Consider the following 18,809-nt stretch of genomic DNA (forward strand, 5'->3'; position numbering starts at 1 on the left):
TCTTTAGAGAAGCAGTCCTGCAAGAAAACTATATGAGTCACTTTAAAATGATTATGGAGACCTCCCCACTCATCCCCTTACCCTTTACCCTTGCCCGTCATATGCTGAGGGTGTTCTGCAAAGATGAGGGAAGACTCCTTCTGCCAACTCCATGCCCCTCGGAATCCCTAAACCACCCCATAATTAATTTCTCTTGATTCAGACAAGGCACATCTCACTTTCCAATTTTGAATCTTAAATATAAGTCTAGAACTAGGAAAAGTATATTATCTAGAGCCTAACAAATATCTTATTTGGTTTAAACAATGTGGTCAAATGCCAAGATGCAACTGCTGAAAATACAAGTAATTTGCAAAAACACTAAAGTGGAGCAAACAACAGCTACTGTATTAGCCCTCCATTTTCCTCGTAGTAGGATATGTACTGTGCTCTCCCTGCTCTGGGTGGCCTGTTTGTGAAAAATAAAGATAATGCTAGGTTCCACCTGGTCACTTTTCCTGCAATGGAAGGCAAAAATTCAAATCTGTACTTCAGAATTGATTTCTCCTTTATCCCTCATCTGCATGAGCTCTTTGAAGCCATTAGCTTCCTGAATAGAATATCTGTTTGGCAAGCTGTCCAAGGTGCAAGGAAGATAGCACTTTCCTGGGGCTATTCAACTGTTGGGATGTCATTTTTATTTATTTATTATTATTATTGCCTTAGAGGTTGCAACTGCCAATAGGAAGACATTAGGAAGAGATGTGGTACACTTTGTTGACTTTTTGCTGTGCTTCTATAAAGTACAATAAAATGCAATGCTTTTCTTATTTTTTAAAAAAAAATTCATCCAATGACCTTAATTTCAATTTTCAAAAAAATATACAACTGCTTAAGCCCATTGGAGTAGGAATGCCTGAGTAAGCATTTGCCCTGACAGATACACAGGAGAGAAAGAAAAGCATTTGAGAGAAATGCTTTTGCTCTCTCTCATATTAAATATATTCCCCCTTAATCTGACTGTTCAGTCTATCAGTCAGAGGGAAACAGTCACCTACGGCTAACTCAATTATCACTGCTAATGGAGAAGAGGCATAACCATGATGAAAAGAAAGTCACAGAAAAACCCAGGTGCTCCTGTATTAACCTTTGCAAGTAGTAACGACAGGCAGCACTGTGGAATGATTTGAATTGCATGCTAATGTAATTTCTTCCCTGCCCCTATTTCTTACATCCTTTCTCTACTACATGAACACCTCCCTGGTGTGGGCACCAGCAACCCCTGAGTGATTGAGAAATTCTGAAGGAGAAATCTGCTAACAGTCTAAAAAGATCAATTAATAACTTTGGAGATTAACCATAGAAATATAAAAATCTAAAATTAGTGTTGGACTTGGCTTGCATGGAGCATTGTCACTGTAGCAGTGTCCCATTGTTAGGTATTATTACCATATGCATAGTGATGTCTGGGATGATATGACCAGACACTACACAGTATGTGACAACTCAAATTAATTGTAGATTTCAGCTATTTTTCAAATTGAACATAATTACTTGTCCAGCACAACATGTATGGAATGGAATTCACCATTCCTATTCCTGGAAGAACTCTTGTTGCCTACAGCATTGCTTTTGTTCTCCCATATGTTTATGTGGGAAAGCTGCTGCAAGATTAAAGGAAACCGTTAATGCATATTTCTTCCTCTTGCAACTTCACAACTTCAACCTTCACTATACGGGTTTTCTTAGATCAAATCAAATAGACAAGATGCCCCTTTATCTTCAGAGTTCTAATGTTCTTATTAACATCTGATTTTCTTTAATCCTCTTTGTCCACTTACCTGCTGATATTGATGGGGAAAAAGCAAAACTTCTTGAAGACTGTAAGTGTCCTTCTATAAATTACTAGGCAGTGTGAAAATTTGACCATGTCTTTGCTTTTTGAATTAATACTGTGATTTAAATGCACAATTTCACGTTTTGTGACCTTTGTCTTTCTAAGCATGTGTGTTTACTGTAGCTAAGCATTGTATTTCAATACCAAGAAGCAGTTGTAATGTATTATCTGCATGAATTCTGAAAACTTGGCTGTTACTCTTTCTTTTACCAGTATGCTGCTCTACTAACTTCCAAGCTTTATTCACATCTGATGTAACTCAATGAGAAAATTCTCAAAATTTAAAGAGAATGCTGATCTGTTGTAAAGGCTAATTAATGCTTTCTGGAACAAAGATAGGTCTTTTCGTGTCTTTTAGAAGGTGGGTGCAGGCAAAAGCTTTACACAAGACAGCAGCTATATGCCCTTTTATGCTTCTTGAGCCTTCGTGACTATGTAGACTAGTATTTCTAGGTGCCATCAGTAGACTAACCCAGCGAATTTGAATCTTGTCTTGAAGTGGACAATAGATAAGCAGCTCCCACCTACATGGTTTTTGAGTGGCTTGCTCTATGCAAAACTTCCCACTGCCTTTGACAGTTAGGTGGCATTTATCACCTAGTTTAAAAATAGTCAATTTTCAGGCATTTGATAATTTCCTTTGATGTCAAATTAACCAGAAAAATTATGTAAAATCACTTCTTTTCTTGCTACTGGAAAACATTTGTTAATTAGTAGGTGACCCAAGCACTGTTTAAGGAGGTATATCCAGACAGTAAACTCCTGGCAGTTAGGAGTGGCATCTGAGCCAGCTCTGCTGCAGACCTGTGAATAGAAGCTCTGCCTTTGAAGCCACCAGATTTGCACCTGTGTCACTCCCAGAAAAGCACAAGGAATTGAACTGAGTCACTCCTGAGAATCCCCTCCCCTACTCTCTATGGCCACTGTTCCTTGAATGTGGAATTCTAGACTTCCTTCCATTATTCCAAACGCTATATACTCCCAGAGCTTGAAGGATCATTCAAAGGTGAATCTGTTCCAAATAAAAATGATTATGATAATAATTTCAAAATAGCTGATGTTATTGAACCATTATAGCATTGGTATATACTAAGAATTTTATAGAAATTATTTTCTTAATCCTGCCAGCTATCCTAGGTGGTAGATACTATTTTTAAACTTTATTTTCCCTCTTAGGAAACTAGGGCTTACAGAAGTTAAGAAATTTGTTTGAAGTCTCACAGCTAGTAAGAAACAAACAGACTAGTGCTCAACAATCAGACCACACTGCTAGTCCGTGTTGCAAACTGACTAGGCTAGAAAAATGAGGGTTCTATATGCATGACAGAGGTGGGAAGGGCAGCTGGAAAGGCAAGGAGGGGGATGGCATATTCCAAAGGGAAGGGAAACTGACACTGCCCAGTACCCTGCATATAATAGTACACAATAACTGGTAACAGTAATGAGGCTAGCTTTCGATTTGTACTTTAGCTGTTTAAATCTCTGCTTTGTGCCTTCCTAGTCAAGCCATTTTGCTTCCCTGAGTAAGAAAAGAAGAGGTTGTAATAAATTATTCTTTAGTCCCTTCCTGTCATAACACTAGTTGTGATCTCACAAGAAGAAGGACATGGTGATCTTAGAACGACTTGAAGAGCATTGGTGGTCCCGATATAGCCTCCTTCAGATTAGATTGTTCTGGGTCAGAACAGGTTCCCCACAGGATTTGATAATAAAAGATCAGATAACACTTTGAAGAGCAAATGGAAACACTGTCTCCTAGGACAGAGAACTTCCTCAGTTCCCTTTATCTTCTAAATAAGACTCTTTTATCTTTGTTCCTAATTCACTTACCTCCTGGCTCTGATAAGAGATGTCACATCTCCAATTTAACAGTCTGTTTAATATTAACTTCTCAAATGTATTTGTTCCCAACATATATTGATTTATATGAGCACACACTAATGACCTAAGTCTGTTACTCTTTGGAAAGATGCAAATTTACCTCACAACTTAAATTCCTCTGAAAAACATCATTGGAACCAAAGGAATCAAAAGAATTTCTCATTGTTACATCAGAAAAGAAACTATCGTAATATTAGGCTTGTATTGATAATTATTTTCCCAAACTTTTAGTGTGGGAAAATGGACTTTGCAAGTGCACATAGTTACCAAAAGAAAGTTATGCCTTGACTTCGCAGTTTTAGCAGAACTTTAGCAGAAAAATCTACTGAAGTATGTGCTGCTACACTAGAAATTACTAAAAACACTTGAAGCATATTTAGTCTAAGGTAAGTGATTTTGATACAGGGAAAAATGGCTACTATTATGATTTTAAATGATTTATTTTTTTTACATTTTTTTTTTCCTACAATTAAGTGGTACAACCTCCAACCATCACCCAACAGTCTCCAAAAGATTACATTATTGACCCTCGGGAGAATATTGTAATCCAGTGTGAGGCCAAAGGGAAACCGCCCCCAAGGTGAGTATGCGTTCTGCTTTGTTATAGTACTGAGAATAAATCAGGAAATCTCTCTAAATAGAGAAATATGTTTGGGAATTTCCATCAAACAAGGCAGACTATGTAGAGCACTTCCTTTTTTAGTTGGATATTTCTCACTGAGACTCACTAGATTGCCCTTTGGTTCATCTATCCCAGCCCATTTCAGCCCTTCAAAGATACTGAAGGTAATTTCTTGGGTCCCACATATCCCTAAAGTCTCACTTGTAGGTGTATTGTTTTGTCTCTCTGCTTAATTAGAGCCCATTTTTTCTTCTTGAAAACCCAGATTATTGCATTTCCATGCCCACACTTTTCTGCAAAATGCTTATAAAGTGGGGAGTTATGGAAAGAGCCTTTTGATTCAGGTTTTGATACTAATGGCCATAAGGCACAGGCAAATCCCTTTTCTCTGGGCTTTAATTTCCTCATCTATAAAGAGGTTGAATTTGATGACTTCCAAGATCTCTGCTGTCTCTATAACAGTTTATAAAATAGTCTTAAATGATTTTCCAAACTTGGCAGAGTTCAGTCATGAGAATTCATGCCATTTGGATCCTGCATAGCATTTTAGATCACTGCAAAGCATTTTAGAGTTGGGAGAGATATTAGAGATAATCCAGTCCAACCAATACATTTTATAGATGGGAAACTGATGCCTGGTAATGCTAAGTAACTTATTCAAGGCCTCACAGTGGATGATCTGTAACTTGTCCAGTCATATATGGGAGTTTTGGAGAGTTGGGTTATTGCTATTAAAATGTAATATGGATTTTTAAGTAATAAAGAAGTGAAAGTTTCTGGTTATTTTATTTCCAAGCTTGTCTATTACAGACCTTTTTAAATTATCACAAACTGGCCCCTGAGAAAAAAATTAACTGGGACTGAATATGTACTATGTCAAAACTTTCAGCAAAGGTTTGCCTCAAAATAATATATTCGGCTGTGTTAATGGAAAACCTCTCTCACAGAAGCCCTGATGTGGTATCCCTTGATGAGGTTTCCTTTCAGTTTCACAATTAATGCCTTCTGTAACTCACTGTAAGACAGGATTTCTCCTCTTCAGCACTATTGATATATGGAGTGGGATAATATTTTGTTTAGGGGATGCAAGTGTCCTGTGCATTGTAGGATATTTGGCAGCATCCCTGGCCCCTGCCCACAAGATGCCAGTAGCATCCACACCACGACTTCCTGCCCTGGTTGTGACAATGACTGCTATAAAGATAAGCAGTGGGAAGGGAAATCCGAGTGACCCTAGAAAACACTGTGACGTTTAGAGATTCGTACCTTTGTATGAGCATGGCCATCACTGATGTGTGACTAGTTGTAAAGTATTTAATTACATGAGCACTGTGACTTTTATGTAAGTCAATCTTTTATAAAAATAAAATGGAGAAAGAGGAATCTCAGTTGACAATTGGGCATACCTCCCAAGGGATTCTCAAAATCATCTCTAGAATTAAAAATTCCCAACATGTGTTTTATGTAGAGTTACCGTTTTTAATAAGCAACATTTAAGACACTCTGGAACTTATATCTCTTAACCTGCTCCCAGCCTACACTTCACAATTTGGTAACTTGAAATTTGTCTGATCAATTTTCATCATATATAAATAGTACTTGCAGAGGTCTTGTCACATTTCAGCCCCAAGCAAATTTTTATAGACAGGTTATCAACTCTGTGAACAATGGAGTTTACAGTAAAAATGCTAATAAAGCTCTAAGAGAGTGTACCTGGGAGACCTGCTCCTTCTATTTTCTTAGAAAAATGACAGGCAATTTGTGTGCATGATTTCTTTATTGAGTCAAATGTGGGCTAGTTCTACAGAAGACAGGTACCTTAAAAAGTATAGCCTGCCCTTTTTTTCCAGGTCATGATTCAATGAAACATTTTAGATATGAGGGCTTATTGCTCTCTTATTGAATATTAAAATCTAGTAATTATTTCTAGAAACCCATAAAACTGCTAGAAATTTGTTAAAGTAATCCCATTTTTCTGGACCATTAATACACTTAACCCTTTGTGTGTTGGGCAGCTTTTCCTGGACCCGTAATGGGACTCATTTTGACATCGATAAAGACCCTCTGGTCACCATGAAGCCTGGCACAGGAACGCTCATAATTAACATCATGAGCGAAGGGAAAGCCGAGACTTACGAAGGAGTCTATCAGTGTACAGCAAGGAATGAACGTGGAGCTGCAATATCTAATAACATTGTCGTCCGCCCATCCCGTAAGTGGAAACTTGTCAACCAACATGATCCTTTTTAAAGTATTGCTCCAAGACTCAGCTTCTGTGACATCGTCCAGATACTCTTCAAGAAAGCAGTGGAATTGCTTCCAATATTCTGACTTTGTTTTGCATGAAAATTATCGCTTCTTTCCACCTTACCCTGAGAAACTCCTTAGCCTAATGCTTTACCAATCCAATGTATCTTTTATACAAGTCCTGTGTAAGACACCGGGGTTTAAAAAAAAAAAAAAAGGTGTTTCTTCCCCGAGTTCATCTAATTATTTATTTCTCATGTATCTCCTGTAAAAGTGAAATTCCTACAGCCAAATGGAAATAAATTCAGTATGATATGGGTGACCAACGTCTAAATGCTATTTCTTTAATCATTTCTGTTTCAAAATTTTACTGGAAGTGGAGTGTCCTCACTACCTTGATATTATTAAGGCTCTTTTTGCAATGGTTGGTTGGTACCAAAATCCTCTCAAAAACCTTAAGAGCATATATTTAAATAACAGTCACATTTTTCAGTTCTGGTTCTTTAAAAAGAAATTATTACATGTATAAAACATGTTCATTGTAGAAAAACTAATTATAAATAAACAAAAAAGAAATTTTAAAACTGTTCATGAATCCTTCCATTCAAGGAAATAACTACTGCTCAAATATTCTTTTTATTTTTTCCTAGGCAGATATGTATATATGTGTTTAAAACCAGCTCATTTTCTGAAATACTATCTTACAAATCCTTTGCTGACTTTTTGACGTATCATATATATTCCCATAGCGATCTTATAAATAAGTGTACTTATATAATACTCTATGGTATTCAAAAGTGTAGATGTATAATTCTTTATTTAACAAATCTTTTTACATTTAAGTGTTTTCCATTCTTTTGTGAAGAACATGCTTGTGTCAAAACTATTTGTCTTCCTGATGATATATTTAGTATAAATTCTCAGCTGTGGAATCACTGACTGAGAATTTATACTATCAGTGGCAATTCGTCAGAATTGACATTTTTTTAATTTTTACTTTTTTTCTTTTAACATTGTATTTAAAAATATTTTCTCATTAATGTAGCATACATAAATTACAAATTATTTCTCCAAAAATTCAATTTGCCTTTATTTGTAGTGCTTTCTTGTTATTCTTTTCAATGTGGAAATAACTGAGGAGTTTTTTTTTATTTAATAGGATCACCATTGTGGACCAAAGAAAAGCTTGAACCAATCACACTTCAAAGTGGTCAATCTTTAGTACTTCCCTGCAGACCCCCAATTGGATTACCACCACCTATAATATTTTGGATGGATAATTGTGAGTTTTGATAATATGAACTTTCTTTCTTTAAAGGTCTTAGGATTGTTTACAGTTATAATACATTATCACCTCTTGTGATTCATAAAATGTTTTAGAGATGCTCAGGAAAATAACTGCTCCTCAAAATAAAATAACATGTCATCTCATTCACTCACTCAATTTTACTGAACATTTACTCTGTACCTTGCTTATATTCTTTGCAGTGGGAGGAGATGGGAGTGGGGAAGGAGGCAGATGATAAATGCAATAAGTACATTAGAAAATCTATGTTTGTTAGCAATACGTTCTATGAAAAAAAAAAAAGCAGAGTTTTGAGCAGAGACTTTAATGAAATGAGAGAGCAAGCCATGCCCCTAAATATCTGAGTAGAAAGGGAACACTAGTGCTAGCCCCTAAGGAAGGAGCATCCCTGCCATGTGTAAAAAGAAAAGCAAAGAGGCCAAGGGGGCCAGACTGAAGGAGCCAAGGGGGAAGGTGATAGACAAGGTAAGAAAGATCACAGGGACTCAATGGAAAGGACTTTGGCTTTAGCTTGGAATGAAGTAGTGAAATCTTGAAGGAGTGACTTTATCTGAAATAAGTAGTAACAATATCCCTTCAGTTGATGTGTAGAGAATATAGTAGACGAAAGAGAGAGTAGAGAGACTGTTGGGGCCACTGCTGTAATCTAGATGAAATTTTTTGGTGATTTGGACTTGAGAGGTAGCAGTAGAATGGGTAAGAAATGGCAAGATTCTGGATACATTTTGAGGGTCAATCCTCCAGGATTTACTGGGGTAGAGGTTGGAGCATGAGAGAGAGGAATCAAGCATAACTACCTTTGGAGATTGAACAACTCCAAAATGATAAAATGGAATTGCCATTTCCAGAAACCCATGGCGGGGAGGAAATCAGGCTGTTGGGGATATGTGATGTTTCTGTTTGTTTTTTTAATCCCCAAAAATAGCTAATAGTTATCGGGCCTTTACCAAGTGTCAGGCCTTTTACTGAGGGCTTAACATGAGTTATTTCATTAATTTTTACAGCAACCCTATGAGGCATGTCCAATTATTTTTTCCACTTTCCAGATAAGGAAACCAAGGCAGAGATAATGAAGCCATTCATTAGGCAATTTCAAACTTGTCTACCCCTGTTTCTGTCCTCAAGGGCATGTTTGTTGCTCTGCCTCTTCCACCCTCCAAAATTTCCTGTGCTAATAGGTCAGCATGTTACCTTAGAGGGAGCACATGGTTCTGCTTGGAGACTGAGAAACCAGAGTTTGGGATGTGAGAGGCCTCTAAGATATTTCATGGCAAGACACCAGCAAGAGTCAGAGATACCTGAGTCAAAAGGAAGATTCCAGGCTATGATCAGCAATGTTTGAATTCTTAGTGCATAAGTGCTGCCTAGAGGTCTGGGCTAGATGAGAGGATCTGGGGAGCGGGAGAGCAGAATCTGGGAGACTGAGACCAGGAGCCCTCCAGAGGTGAAGAACTCACGGAGAAATCAGCAAAGCAGATGAGAAGAAGCAGTCACTGAAGGAAAAAAGGAACAAAGAGAGTGGTGTCCCCAGGAACAAGGTGAAGAATCTGTGTCAAAAAGATGGACTAACCAGGCAGGGTGGCTCACACTGTAATCCCAGCTAATCGAGAGGCTGGGATGGGAGGATTGCTTCAGCTCAGGAGTTCAGGGCTGCAGGGAGCTACAACCACATCACTGCAGTTCAGCCTCAGCAGCAGAATGAGACACCATCCCTAAAATAAACAATGATAATAATTTTAGAAAATATTTTTGAAAGACATAATAATCAGCTATTTCAAATGCTCCTGAGAGATCAAATAATATGAGAACTAAAAAATGACTACTGAATTTGACAACTTGGAGGTTCCTGGTAACCCTGCCAAGAGTCTTTTAGGTGGAATGGTGGGAATGAATTAAAAGTATCTGTAGGAAATACAGTGACCTGATTGCCTGTGCACTCACAAGACATATTATTACTAAAGAGAAAATTTGGCTCTAACATTTAATCTGCATTTTTAATTTTTTAATTTAATTTTTTTTATTTTACTTTAAGTTCTGGGATGCATTTGGCTCCTCCTATATGAAAGCACTCAGAGGAAGTAAAGTAATGCAAAGAAATAAAAACCAAAAGGCCGGGCGCAGTGGCTCAAGCCTGTAATCCCAGCACTTTGAGAGGCCGAGACAGGCGGATCACGAGGTCAGGAGATCGAGACCATCCTGGCTAACATGGTGAAACCCCGTCTCTACTAAAAATACAAAAAACTAGCCGGGCAACCTGGCGGGCGCCTGTAGTCCCAGCTACTCGGGAGGCTGAGGCAGGAGAATGGCGTGAACCCAGGAGGCGGAGCTTGCAGTGAGCTGAGATCCGGCCACTGCACTCCAGCCTGGGCGGCAGAGCGAGACTCCGTCTCAAAAAAAAAAAAGAAATAAAAAACAAATATATAACTAAGTAAATCTTTTACAGATTTTGCAAAATTAAGTAGTAAGCCAAATGTAAATAAGTGATTTATGGCTTTAAGAATAGCGCTCTCCAAATGCCACTGCCAAAATAAGGCTCAATATTTGGTACTTGGTTCTTACTCAGAAATAATGACCTTTTTGCTTAATAAAGAGACATATCACATGTAAACTCTCAGAGTCATCTGAATATATAACTAATTTTTCCCCACTTTATATAGCTAGATATTCCACTCACATTCATTCTAGGCTGTTGGTGAAGCATCTGACCTTTCAAATGGAATTGCACCTGCAATATGAGAAAAAAATTAGATCCATATAGCATACTTCTTGCAAGATGACATTAAATTATTCCTATCTGCATACATTTTTTTTCAAGTGCAATGCAAACTGCCACCACCCTCATGAAGTCCCATTGCCTAACATTTGGTCTGCCAACACCCTTCAATTTATTATTTTATTACTACAGCAGGAGAAACAGAGGACAAGAAATGTATTTTTGTCTTTAACTCTTTGTTAAACAAAATGTACCTGATTCTTCTGAGTTTTGTTTTTGTTTTTGTTTTTGTTTTGTTTTGTTTTGTTTTTGAGATGGAGTCTCTGTCACCCAGGCTAGAGGGCAGTGGCGCATTCTCAGCTCACTGCAGCCTCGGCCTCCCAGGTTCAGGTGATTCTCCTGCCTCAGCCTCCTGAGTAGCTGGGATTACAGGTGCGCACCACCACGCTCGGCTGATTTTCATATTTTTGATAGAGACAGGGTTTCGCCATGTTGGCCAGACTGGTCTCGAACTCCTGACCTCAGGTGATCCACCCACCTTAGCCTCCCAAAGTGCTGGGATTACAGACACGAGCCACCAGGCCGGGCTTGAGTTATTGTTAAAACAGTCCTTTTCCTGGGACTTAATGGCTTAAAACCATAAATTTGCAACCACCAACCAAACCCCCATCTTGGCCAATAATTTGGTTAACATGATGAACTGGTGTTCTTTCTTTGAAGCTCTGCCTCCACATTTTCCTGCCTTTTTCTGCCTGAGGGAGCTCCAGACTTTTAACTATAATTTTGCATTTCGTGAAATGTTAGATCAAGCACCTGCTACAGGAGGAGCAGACCTGCTTCACTCACACTGGAAAAACCCTGCCAGGAGACAGAGTGGCCTGAGGCCACTGGATGTGAGACTTTTTTCAGTTCTGTCACCTCAGAGCTGAAGAACTCTCACAGTTAAGGCTCTGTGGGCTAAGGAACTTCAGAATGTCCATTAGCTGGCTAAGTGTGAGCTCACACCCAGATCGGTTGTTCCACCTCCCTGCATCCTTCATACACTTAGAAAATCTTCCCTGCAAGTAAGTTCTGATACTATTGCACAGTAGGGTGACTGTGGCTAACAGTAATGCATTGTATATTTCAGATAGCTAGAAGAGAGGATTTTGAATGTTCTCACAACAAAGAAATGGTAACTGTCTAAGGTGATGGATATGCTAATGACCATGATTTGATCATTACACAATGTATATATGTGTATTGAAATATCACATCGTACCCCACAAATATGTACAGTTTATTATGTGTCCATAAAAGAGAAAGAAAATCCTCCTGCCTAAGGCAAGATAGTTCCTTAAATGGACCTTAGGGGAAGTGCTAATAAATTATTATGCTTGACATTGGGAAGTCAGAGTGCTGATGGTTACTCACTTAATCCTTCAATGCACATTATAAAGGAGCCCCATGAAAGGCCAGGCACTGTTCCAGTGGACAAAGCAGATGAAAGTGTCCACTGTCTTGGAGCTTAAATTCTAGTGCAGGAAACAGGCAATAAGTCGTGTGTATGATGAGTAAATTATGTAGTATGCCAGAAGGTGATAAGTAATTCAGAAAAGCATTGTAGAGGAGGTGGAGGAACTGGGCTTAGGAAGCTTGTGAGGGGCAGGTTGCAGCATTAAATAAATAGTGTCATCATCACACCCAGTTACTGTCAGCTGGCCATTTGCTGCTTGATTCTTCAACTGGATGATGAGCTCAGACAGGGCTGGGACTCTGGCATGCCCAGTGCCTAACACGGGACCCAGCTCACCATTAGATGCTCTCCAAGTATTTAGTTTCTGAATGTTGTGTGTAGATGCAACCCATGTTAACAATTTTAGAAGCTTCCTTAATGATTTTCTAAGATATGTGTGTATGTGTACTTCACAGTTAGGGACTCATTTAGATATTAGGAAAAGTCACACCAACATTTTGTAAAACATATTTTGTTTACATTTGCTTAATAAAACATTTCACTGTATAATCTCACTTCTGACCCCACCCCAGAGAAGTTATTGTCAGGGAAGTAGAGTTAAGAGTTTTAGTGTGTTAGGTTTTTTTTTTTTTTTTTTTTTTTAACAGTTATTTGCTTTTACCCAAAGAGCTATATAGAGAAAAAAAATATTCAAATGAAGTTCACAGACCTATTAGTAGATACATTTATCTTACTAATTTGGAGGGTAGCCACTTTATGATGGAATAATCTGGATATCTCTCTGCCTTTCTCCAGCCTTTCAAAGACTTCCACAAAGTGAGAGAGTTTCTCAAGGTCTGAATGGGGACCTTTATTTTTCCAATGTCCTCCCAGAAGACACCCGCGAAGACTATATCTGTTATGCCAGATTTAATCATACTCAAACCATACAGCAGAAGCAACCTATTTCTGTGAAGGTGATTTCAGGTAAGAGTTCAGCTTCCTGAATCTGCCCTTCAATACATTTACAAATATGTGCAAAATATAGAAACTATTATATACTACTGACTTTGAAGTAAACAGGTTCATTATCAGGAAACCTCCCATGAATGCTCACTAAAGTGCTGGCATATGTGTTATAAAGATTGTGCATACCCTAAATACTGGATTTTACATTTCTTGCTTTTATTGTCATGACTGGTTCCGTGATAACCTTCTGAACTACCTGGTGTTCTGAGCATTTGTGTGTGCTTTATGCTCCACAGTGCCTCTTATTGGCAGTCCTGCAGCTTAAGTTAAATGTCTGCATATTCCTGGTTGGGGGTGGCTGAGTAAATTAATGAGTTAGTCATGTACAATGTAAAGCACTGTTTTTACTTGATAGGAATGGCACTCGGTCAGGATAGCTGCATACGTTTGCTTTTATTGCCCAATACTTTTTGACCCTTCTCCCCTACTTTTGTGCCCTCTTCATAATATTCTGTTTATTTCAGTGGATGAATTGAATGACACTATAGCTGCTAATTTGAGTGACACTGAGTTTTATGGTGGTGAGTTATGGTGATTGTAACTGATATTCTCTCCTTCATTGTAGAATTTAGTTCACTAACTTCAGCTCCATGGCTATTTAACCTTATTTCTTTATGAGATTTCTAGTTATATGTTTAATACCATAGTATAAATGTATGTTTCTTATGAAATTTACCTATAAACTTTGAAGCATGCCACTAGAGCATTTTCCATGATGTATGTGTAATAATGAAACCTGTTGTAACTGTTTGCGTGTAAAGAACCATTTCACTGATTTGGAAAAACCTTTTCACGTACGTTCAGAATTATGTTTTCCATGTTTTGTTCTGTTCCTAACTTTTCTTGTGAACTAAGTAAGAGTTGGCAGGGTGCATTAACTTGCTAGAATACTGACTCATCAAAACTTTTAGCAACTAACATTAAGTGGATTTCATAGTAAATCATCCCATTTCTCATCTGTTTTCATGTGACATTGTCAATATAATTAGTAATAGCATTTCTCTCTTAGTATTTTGTTTAAAAGCAAGTCAAACCCAGTCACTGTCTTCAGTGGAAGTAATCTTTTTAAAAGTAGAGCATTTAACTTCATTATTGTAGATAGAAATGCATTTGATTTCCTTAAGGGAAATGTTCTCAAGTAGAGTCTATGAATGAAAATAATGGGTTTTGGATAAAGGGTCCTTTTAATTATCCATAAGGCAGAATTTCTGCTGTATTAATTTTTCACCCTTGAGATATAAGTAAAAAACATTAAGGTCTCATCAGTGACCAAGATAGACACTCCACAACTGCTGCTTTCTTTTATTTTATTTGAATATACTCCTGAAAAATATGGGCCCAAGACCATTCCCAAAGTGATTTAGAGGAGTAAGTTTCCCCCCTACAGTCTCTAAATTCTTAGGAAAACTAATTTTTCTCAAGTAATACCTCTTCTGGCATTGAATTTTTTCTTCTGATAAATGAGAATGATTCATAATATATTTCCTTTTCATTAAATTTTTATAAGCGTCAGGTAGATAATGCGTTAAAGAGTTGAAAACCTTCAATGGCTATAAAACCTTAAGATGATGTAATTTCTGCTCCAAGTTTTTCTAAGAAAACTTCAGAAGACAAGGCTATGTCTTGGAAAGGCCTCCACAAAAAAGAAGATGGCCTGTATAACTATCCCTAAGATCTTTGACTTAGACTCTCTTTATTTTTTTTATTGAGGAAAACGATTTCCATTTATTTAACTCCATCATTATTCTTCATTTGTGGCATAATATTTGCAAGACCTCTGTCAGTAACTCTCTACTTTTGTTTTCCATAACCCTTGCAGTTTGAGGATGTTAATATGATTAATCAGTAGTATTGGCTATAATGTTGTCCCCACTGTAAACAAGAATACCCCTTCTATAACCATATCTTTATAAAAACCTAACATCTTCCAGAAGATAGACAGTTAATTTTTGCTTTGACCTAAGCACTAATCCTAAGAGAAATGTAGTTCAATAACATGATTTCCTCTCCATGTCAACATTTTGAAAATTTTCTAACCCACAGAAAATTTGTAAAAACCTAACCCAAATTAAGGAAATATACAAAAGGAAAACAGTCTTTATTATTAGTGCTTATGCAACCAAGGTTGTTTCTGTTCCTGGGTAACTTGAGTAAGTGTAAGTGATGACTACTTATAACGCAGAGAGTGTGTATGTGTAGCTTAGCAAATTTCACAATTAATGTTAAATAGCTTAAAAGGGGATTGGAATTTTAGACAGCTTTTTTGACAATGAAGTGTTTATAGAAATACATATTATAAGTTGTAATGCATATTGATTTTCTTGTTTGCAGCTAAATCAAGTAGAGAGAGGCCACCAACATTTTTAACTCCAGAAGGCAATGCAAGTAACAAAGAGGAATTAAGGGGAAATGTGCTTTCACTGGAGTGCATTGCAGAAGGACTGTGAGTTCACACTTTCTGTCCTGAAATACATTTCTTATAAAAATATAGTAGGTTGGTAGAGAGGTGTTAGTAATATCATAGGAGGAGTCACTGTCTTCTACTAATTCTACCAAGCATCAATAAAAATTTGGTAATTATTTCCAAAGTAGGCATATGAATCTCGTATTGTTGTTAAAATATTTTGTTAATGTAATAGTAATCATATTGAAATAAGTATCAGTAATCACTTTATGATTGTTGAAATATTATCTCATATTATTGTTTAAATATTTTGTTAATGTAGTAGTGTTATCTTAAAATAAGTATCGGTAATCACCTTGTGACTGCTATGATTATAATTAGAGGACATTATTTTGCTAGTTTGTAACCAACCACCTCAAATTTCTTTAAAAATAATAGCTGTTTATTACTGATCACTTGTCGAGAGGTCTGCAGAGCAGTTGTCCTCTAACCAGCTGGGTTGGGCTAATTTCAGTTAAGCATGCTCATGAATCTGCTAGGTGGCTCAGCAGCGGGTCCACTGCCCTTGGGGTCTGCCGGCTATTAGCTGGGGCATCTGAGTTGATGGCCTAAGTTGCTAACATCTCTCTTGCAGTCTCGTCCTGGCTTATTCTCCTAACAACAGACAACATGCACAGGGCCTGCATCCTTAATCTTAAATCCTAGCCTCAGAACTGGCATGCTGTCCTTTCACCTACTTCCTGTTGGCACGTCACAAGGCCAAGCCTAGATTCTTTGAAATAACTCATCTGTGCACACTTCAAAATTGAAGCCACCCCAGAACTGACATGCCTTTAACAGGAGTTACAGGGAGGCCTCGCCCAGATACAAAAGCAACTGTGATGTTAGCTCTAGCTCTCTGTTACAAGGAATTTCTGGATAGTCCCTGTCTTCTGCCTGACACAGAGCAAGCACCATTGGTATGGGCGCATCTGCTGAAAACCTGGAATAGAATCTCAGAAACATGCTGCCCTTACATATTGACAGGCAACTCATTGGCCTCACATTCCTTCCTGAATCAAGGAAAACTTGACTTCAGGAGGCACATGGAGGCCTCTGCTGGCCGAGGCAGGAAATCACACTATGCATTACTCAGCTCTGCCAGCTACAGAAAACCAGCAAAACCCCCTTTTAAAGATATGTTAAAACCCTATCTCTTCTGCTAGAATTAAGAAAAAAAAAAAATCCTCCCAATTTCCATCATTATGGTGTAAGAGAGTGGCATAATCTGCCAGCCTCCAACTTTTGGGAGCAGAAGGTACCTATTCTCACAAGTTAATGACTTCTTTTCCCACAAATGACATATTTCATAAAAAAACTAAAATATGGTTGGTATTTGGAAATTTCACAATACTCCCAAAAGAATTTTTAAAACTGTAGAGTATTGTAAAACCAAGATTGGGACTCTATCACTTATAAACCAACCATCAGACTTATAAAATCAAAATATTTCTAATTCCTGACAATGGCTCAGTACAGTAGCTGGCCTCCAAAACAATTCATGGCTTTTTCATAATTTCAAACTATGAAACTATGTTTCCATCTCCTTCTTACCTTCATATCATCTAAGATGCAGATTAGTCTGACTATGAGGAAATATCAATATGTTATCAGATTCCACATGTATATAGTTTTTCAAAATCTACTTATTTTTATATTTACAGCATGTTTTAATTTTAGAAGCTATTTCATCAGATACATATGCTCAGTTTATTTCTTACTCAACCAAATAAACCAAACCAATATTATAATCAATTTATCCCACTTGCATTTCTTTTTTTTTTTTTTTGCTTGAACCGTAATTTATTATTTCTCATGGTTCCATGTGATGACTGGGCTAAGCTTTTTTTAAATTATTTTTTTATTTTCCATAGGTTATTGGGGTACGGGCGGTGTTTGGTTACATGAGTAAGTTATTTAGTGGTGATTTGTGAGATTTTGGTGCACCCATCACACTATTTTTGGTAGTCTTTTATCCCTCAACCCCCTCCCACCCTTCCCCCAAAGTCCCCAAAGTCCATTGTATTATTCTTATGCCTGCGTGTCCTAACAGCTTAGCTCCCACGTATCAGCGAGAACATACGGTGTTTGGTTTTCCATTCCTGAGTTACTTCACTTAGAATAATAGTCTCCATTCTCATCCAGGTCACTGCAAATGCCATTAATTCATTCCTTTTGTGGCTGAGTAGTATTCCACCGTGTGTGTGTGTGTGTGTATGTATGTATGTATGTGTGTGTATATATATATATATCACAGTTTCTTTATCCACTCGTTGATTGATGGACATTCGGGTTGGTTCCACAATTTTGCAATTGCGAACTGAGAGTCTATAAACATGCATGTGCAACTTAAGTATCTTTTTTGTATGATGACTTCTTTTCTACTGGGTAGATACCAAGTGGTGGGATTGCTGGATCAAATGGCAGTTCTACCTTTGGTTCTTTAAGGAATCTCCACACTGTTTTCCATAGTGTCTGTACTAGTTTACATTCCCATCAGCAGTGTAGAAGTGTTCCCTGATAACCGCATCCATGCCAACATCTACTGTTTTTTGATTTTTTGGTTATGACCATTCTTGCAGGAGTAAGGCAGTATCACATTGTTGTTTTGATGTGCAGTTCCCTGATCATTAGTGATGTTGAGCATTTTTTCATATGTTTGTTGGCCATTTGTTTATCTTCTTTTGAGAGTGGTCTATTCATGTCCTTAGCCCACTTTTTGATGAGATTGTCTGTTTTTTCTTGCTGATTTGTTTGAGTGTGTTGTAGATTCCGGATATTAGTCCTTTGTCAGATATATAGATTCTGAAGATTTTCTGCCACTCTGTGGGTTATCTGTTTTCTGTGCTGAGTTTGTTGTAGATTCTGGATATTAGTCCTTTGTCAGATGTATAGATTCTGAAGATTTTCTGCCACTCTGTGGGTTATCAGTTGTCTCTGCTGACTGTTGTTTTTACCATGCAAAAGCTCTTTTGTTTAATTAAGTCCCAGCTACTTATCTTTGTTTTTATAGCATTTGCTTTCAGGTTCTTGGTCATGAATTTCTTGCCCAAGCCAATGTCTAGAAGGGGTTTTCCAATGGTATCTTCTAGAATTTTTATAGTTTCAGCTCTTAGATTTAAGTCCTTAATTCATCTAGAGTTGGTTTTTATATAAGGTGAGAGATGAGGATCCAGTTTCATTCTCCTACATGTGGCTAGCCAGTTATCCCAACACCAATTGTTGAAAGGGTGTCCTTTCCCCACTTTATGTTTTTT

The 18,809-nt window shown here is 37.6% G+C and overlaps 1 protein-coding gene across 27 annotated transcripts in view; it reads left to right on the top strand.

Annotated features, from left to right (window-relative positions):
* Positions 1-18,809, top strand: part of NRCAM (neuronal cell adhesion molecule) — a 335,017-nt gene that overhangs the window by 233,416 nt on the left and 82,792 nt on the right. For 14 of the 27 annotated variants that reach the window (XM_033192793.1, XM_033192817.1, XM_033192788.1 and 11 more), the window contains 7 exons: positions 1,845-1,862; positions 4,232-4,337; positions 6,395-6,591; positions 7,786-7,908; positions 12,897-13,067; positions 13,574-13,630; positions 15,441-15,552. In XM_033192793.1, coding sequence (XP_033048684.1) covers positions 1,845-1,862; positions 4,232-4,337; positions 6,395-6,591; positions 7,786-7,908; positions 12,897-13,067; positions 13,574-13,630; positions 15,441-15,552 — 784 coding nt within the window. The remainder of the gene's footprint in view (positions 1-1,844; positions 1,863-4,231; positions 4,338-6,394; positions 6,592-7,785; positions 7,909-12,896; positions 13,068-13,573; positions 13,631-15,440; positions 15,553-18,809) is intronic. The other 13 variants (XM_033192791.1, XM_033192800.1, XM_033192799.1 and 10 more) reach the window with 3 other exon arrangements.

Source organism: Trachypithecus francoisi, unplaced genomic scaffold, assembly GCF_009764315.1.
Source record: "Trachypithecus francoisi isolate TF-2019V2 unplaced genomic scaffold, Tfra_2.0 Lachesis_group4, whole genome shotgun sequence".
Taxonomy (NCBI): domain Eukaryota; kingdom Metazoa; phylum Chordata; class Mammalia; order Primates; family Cercopithecidae; genus Trachypithecus; species Trachypithecus francoisi.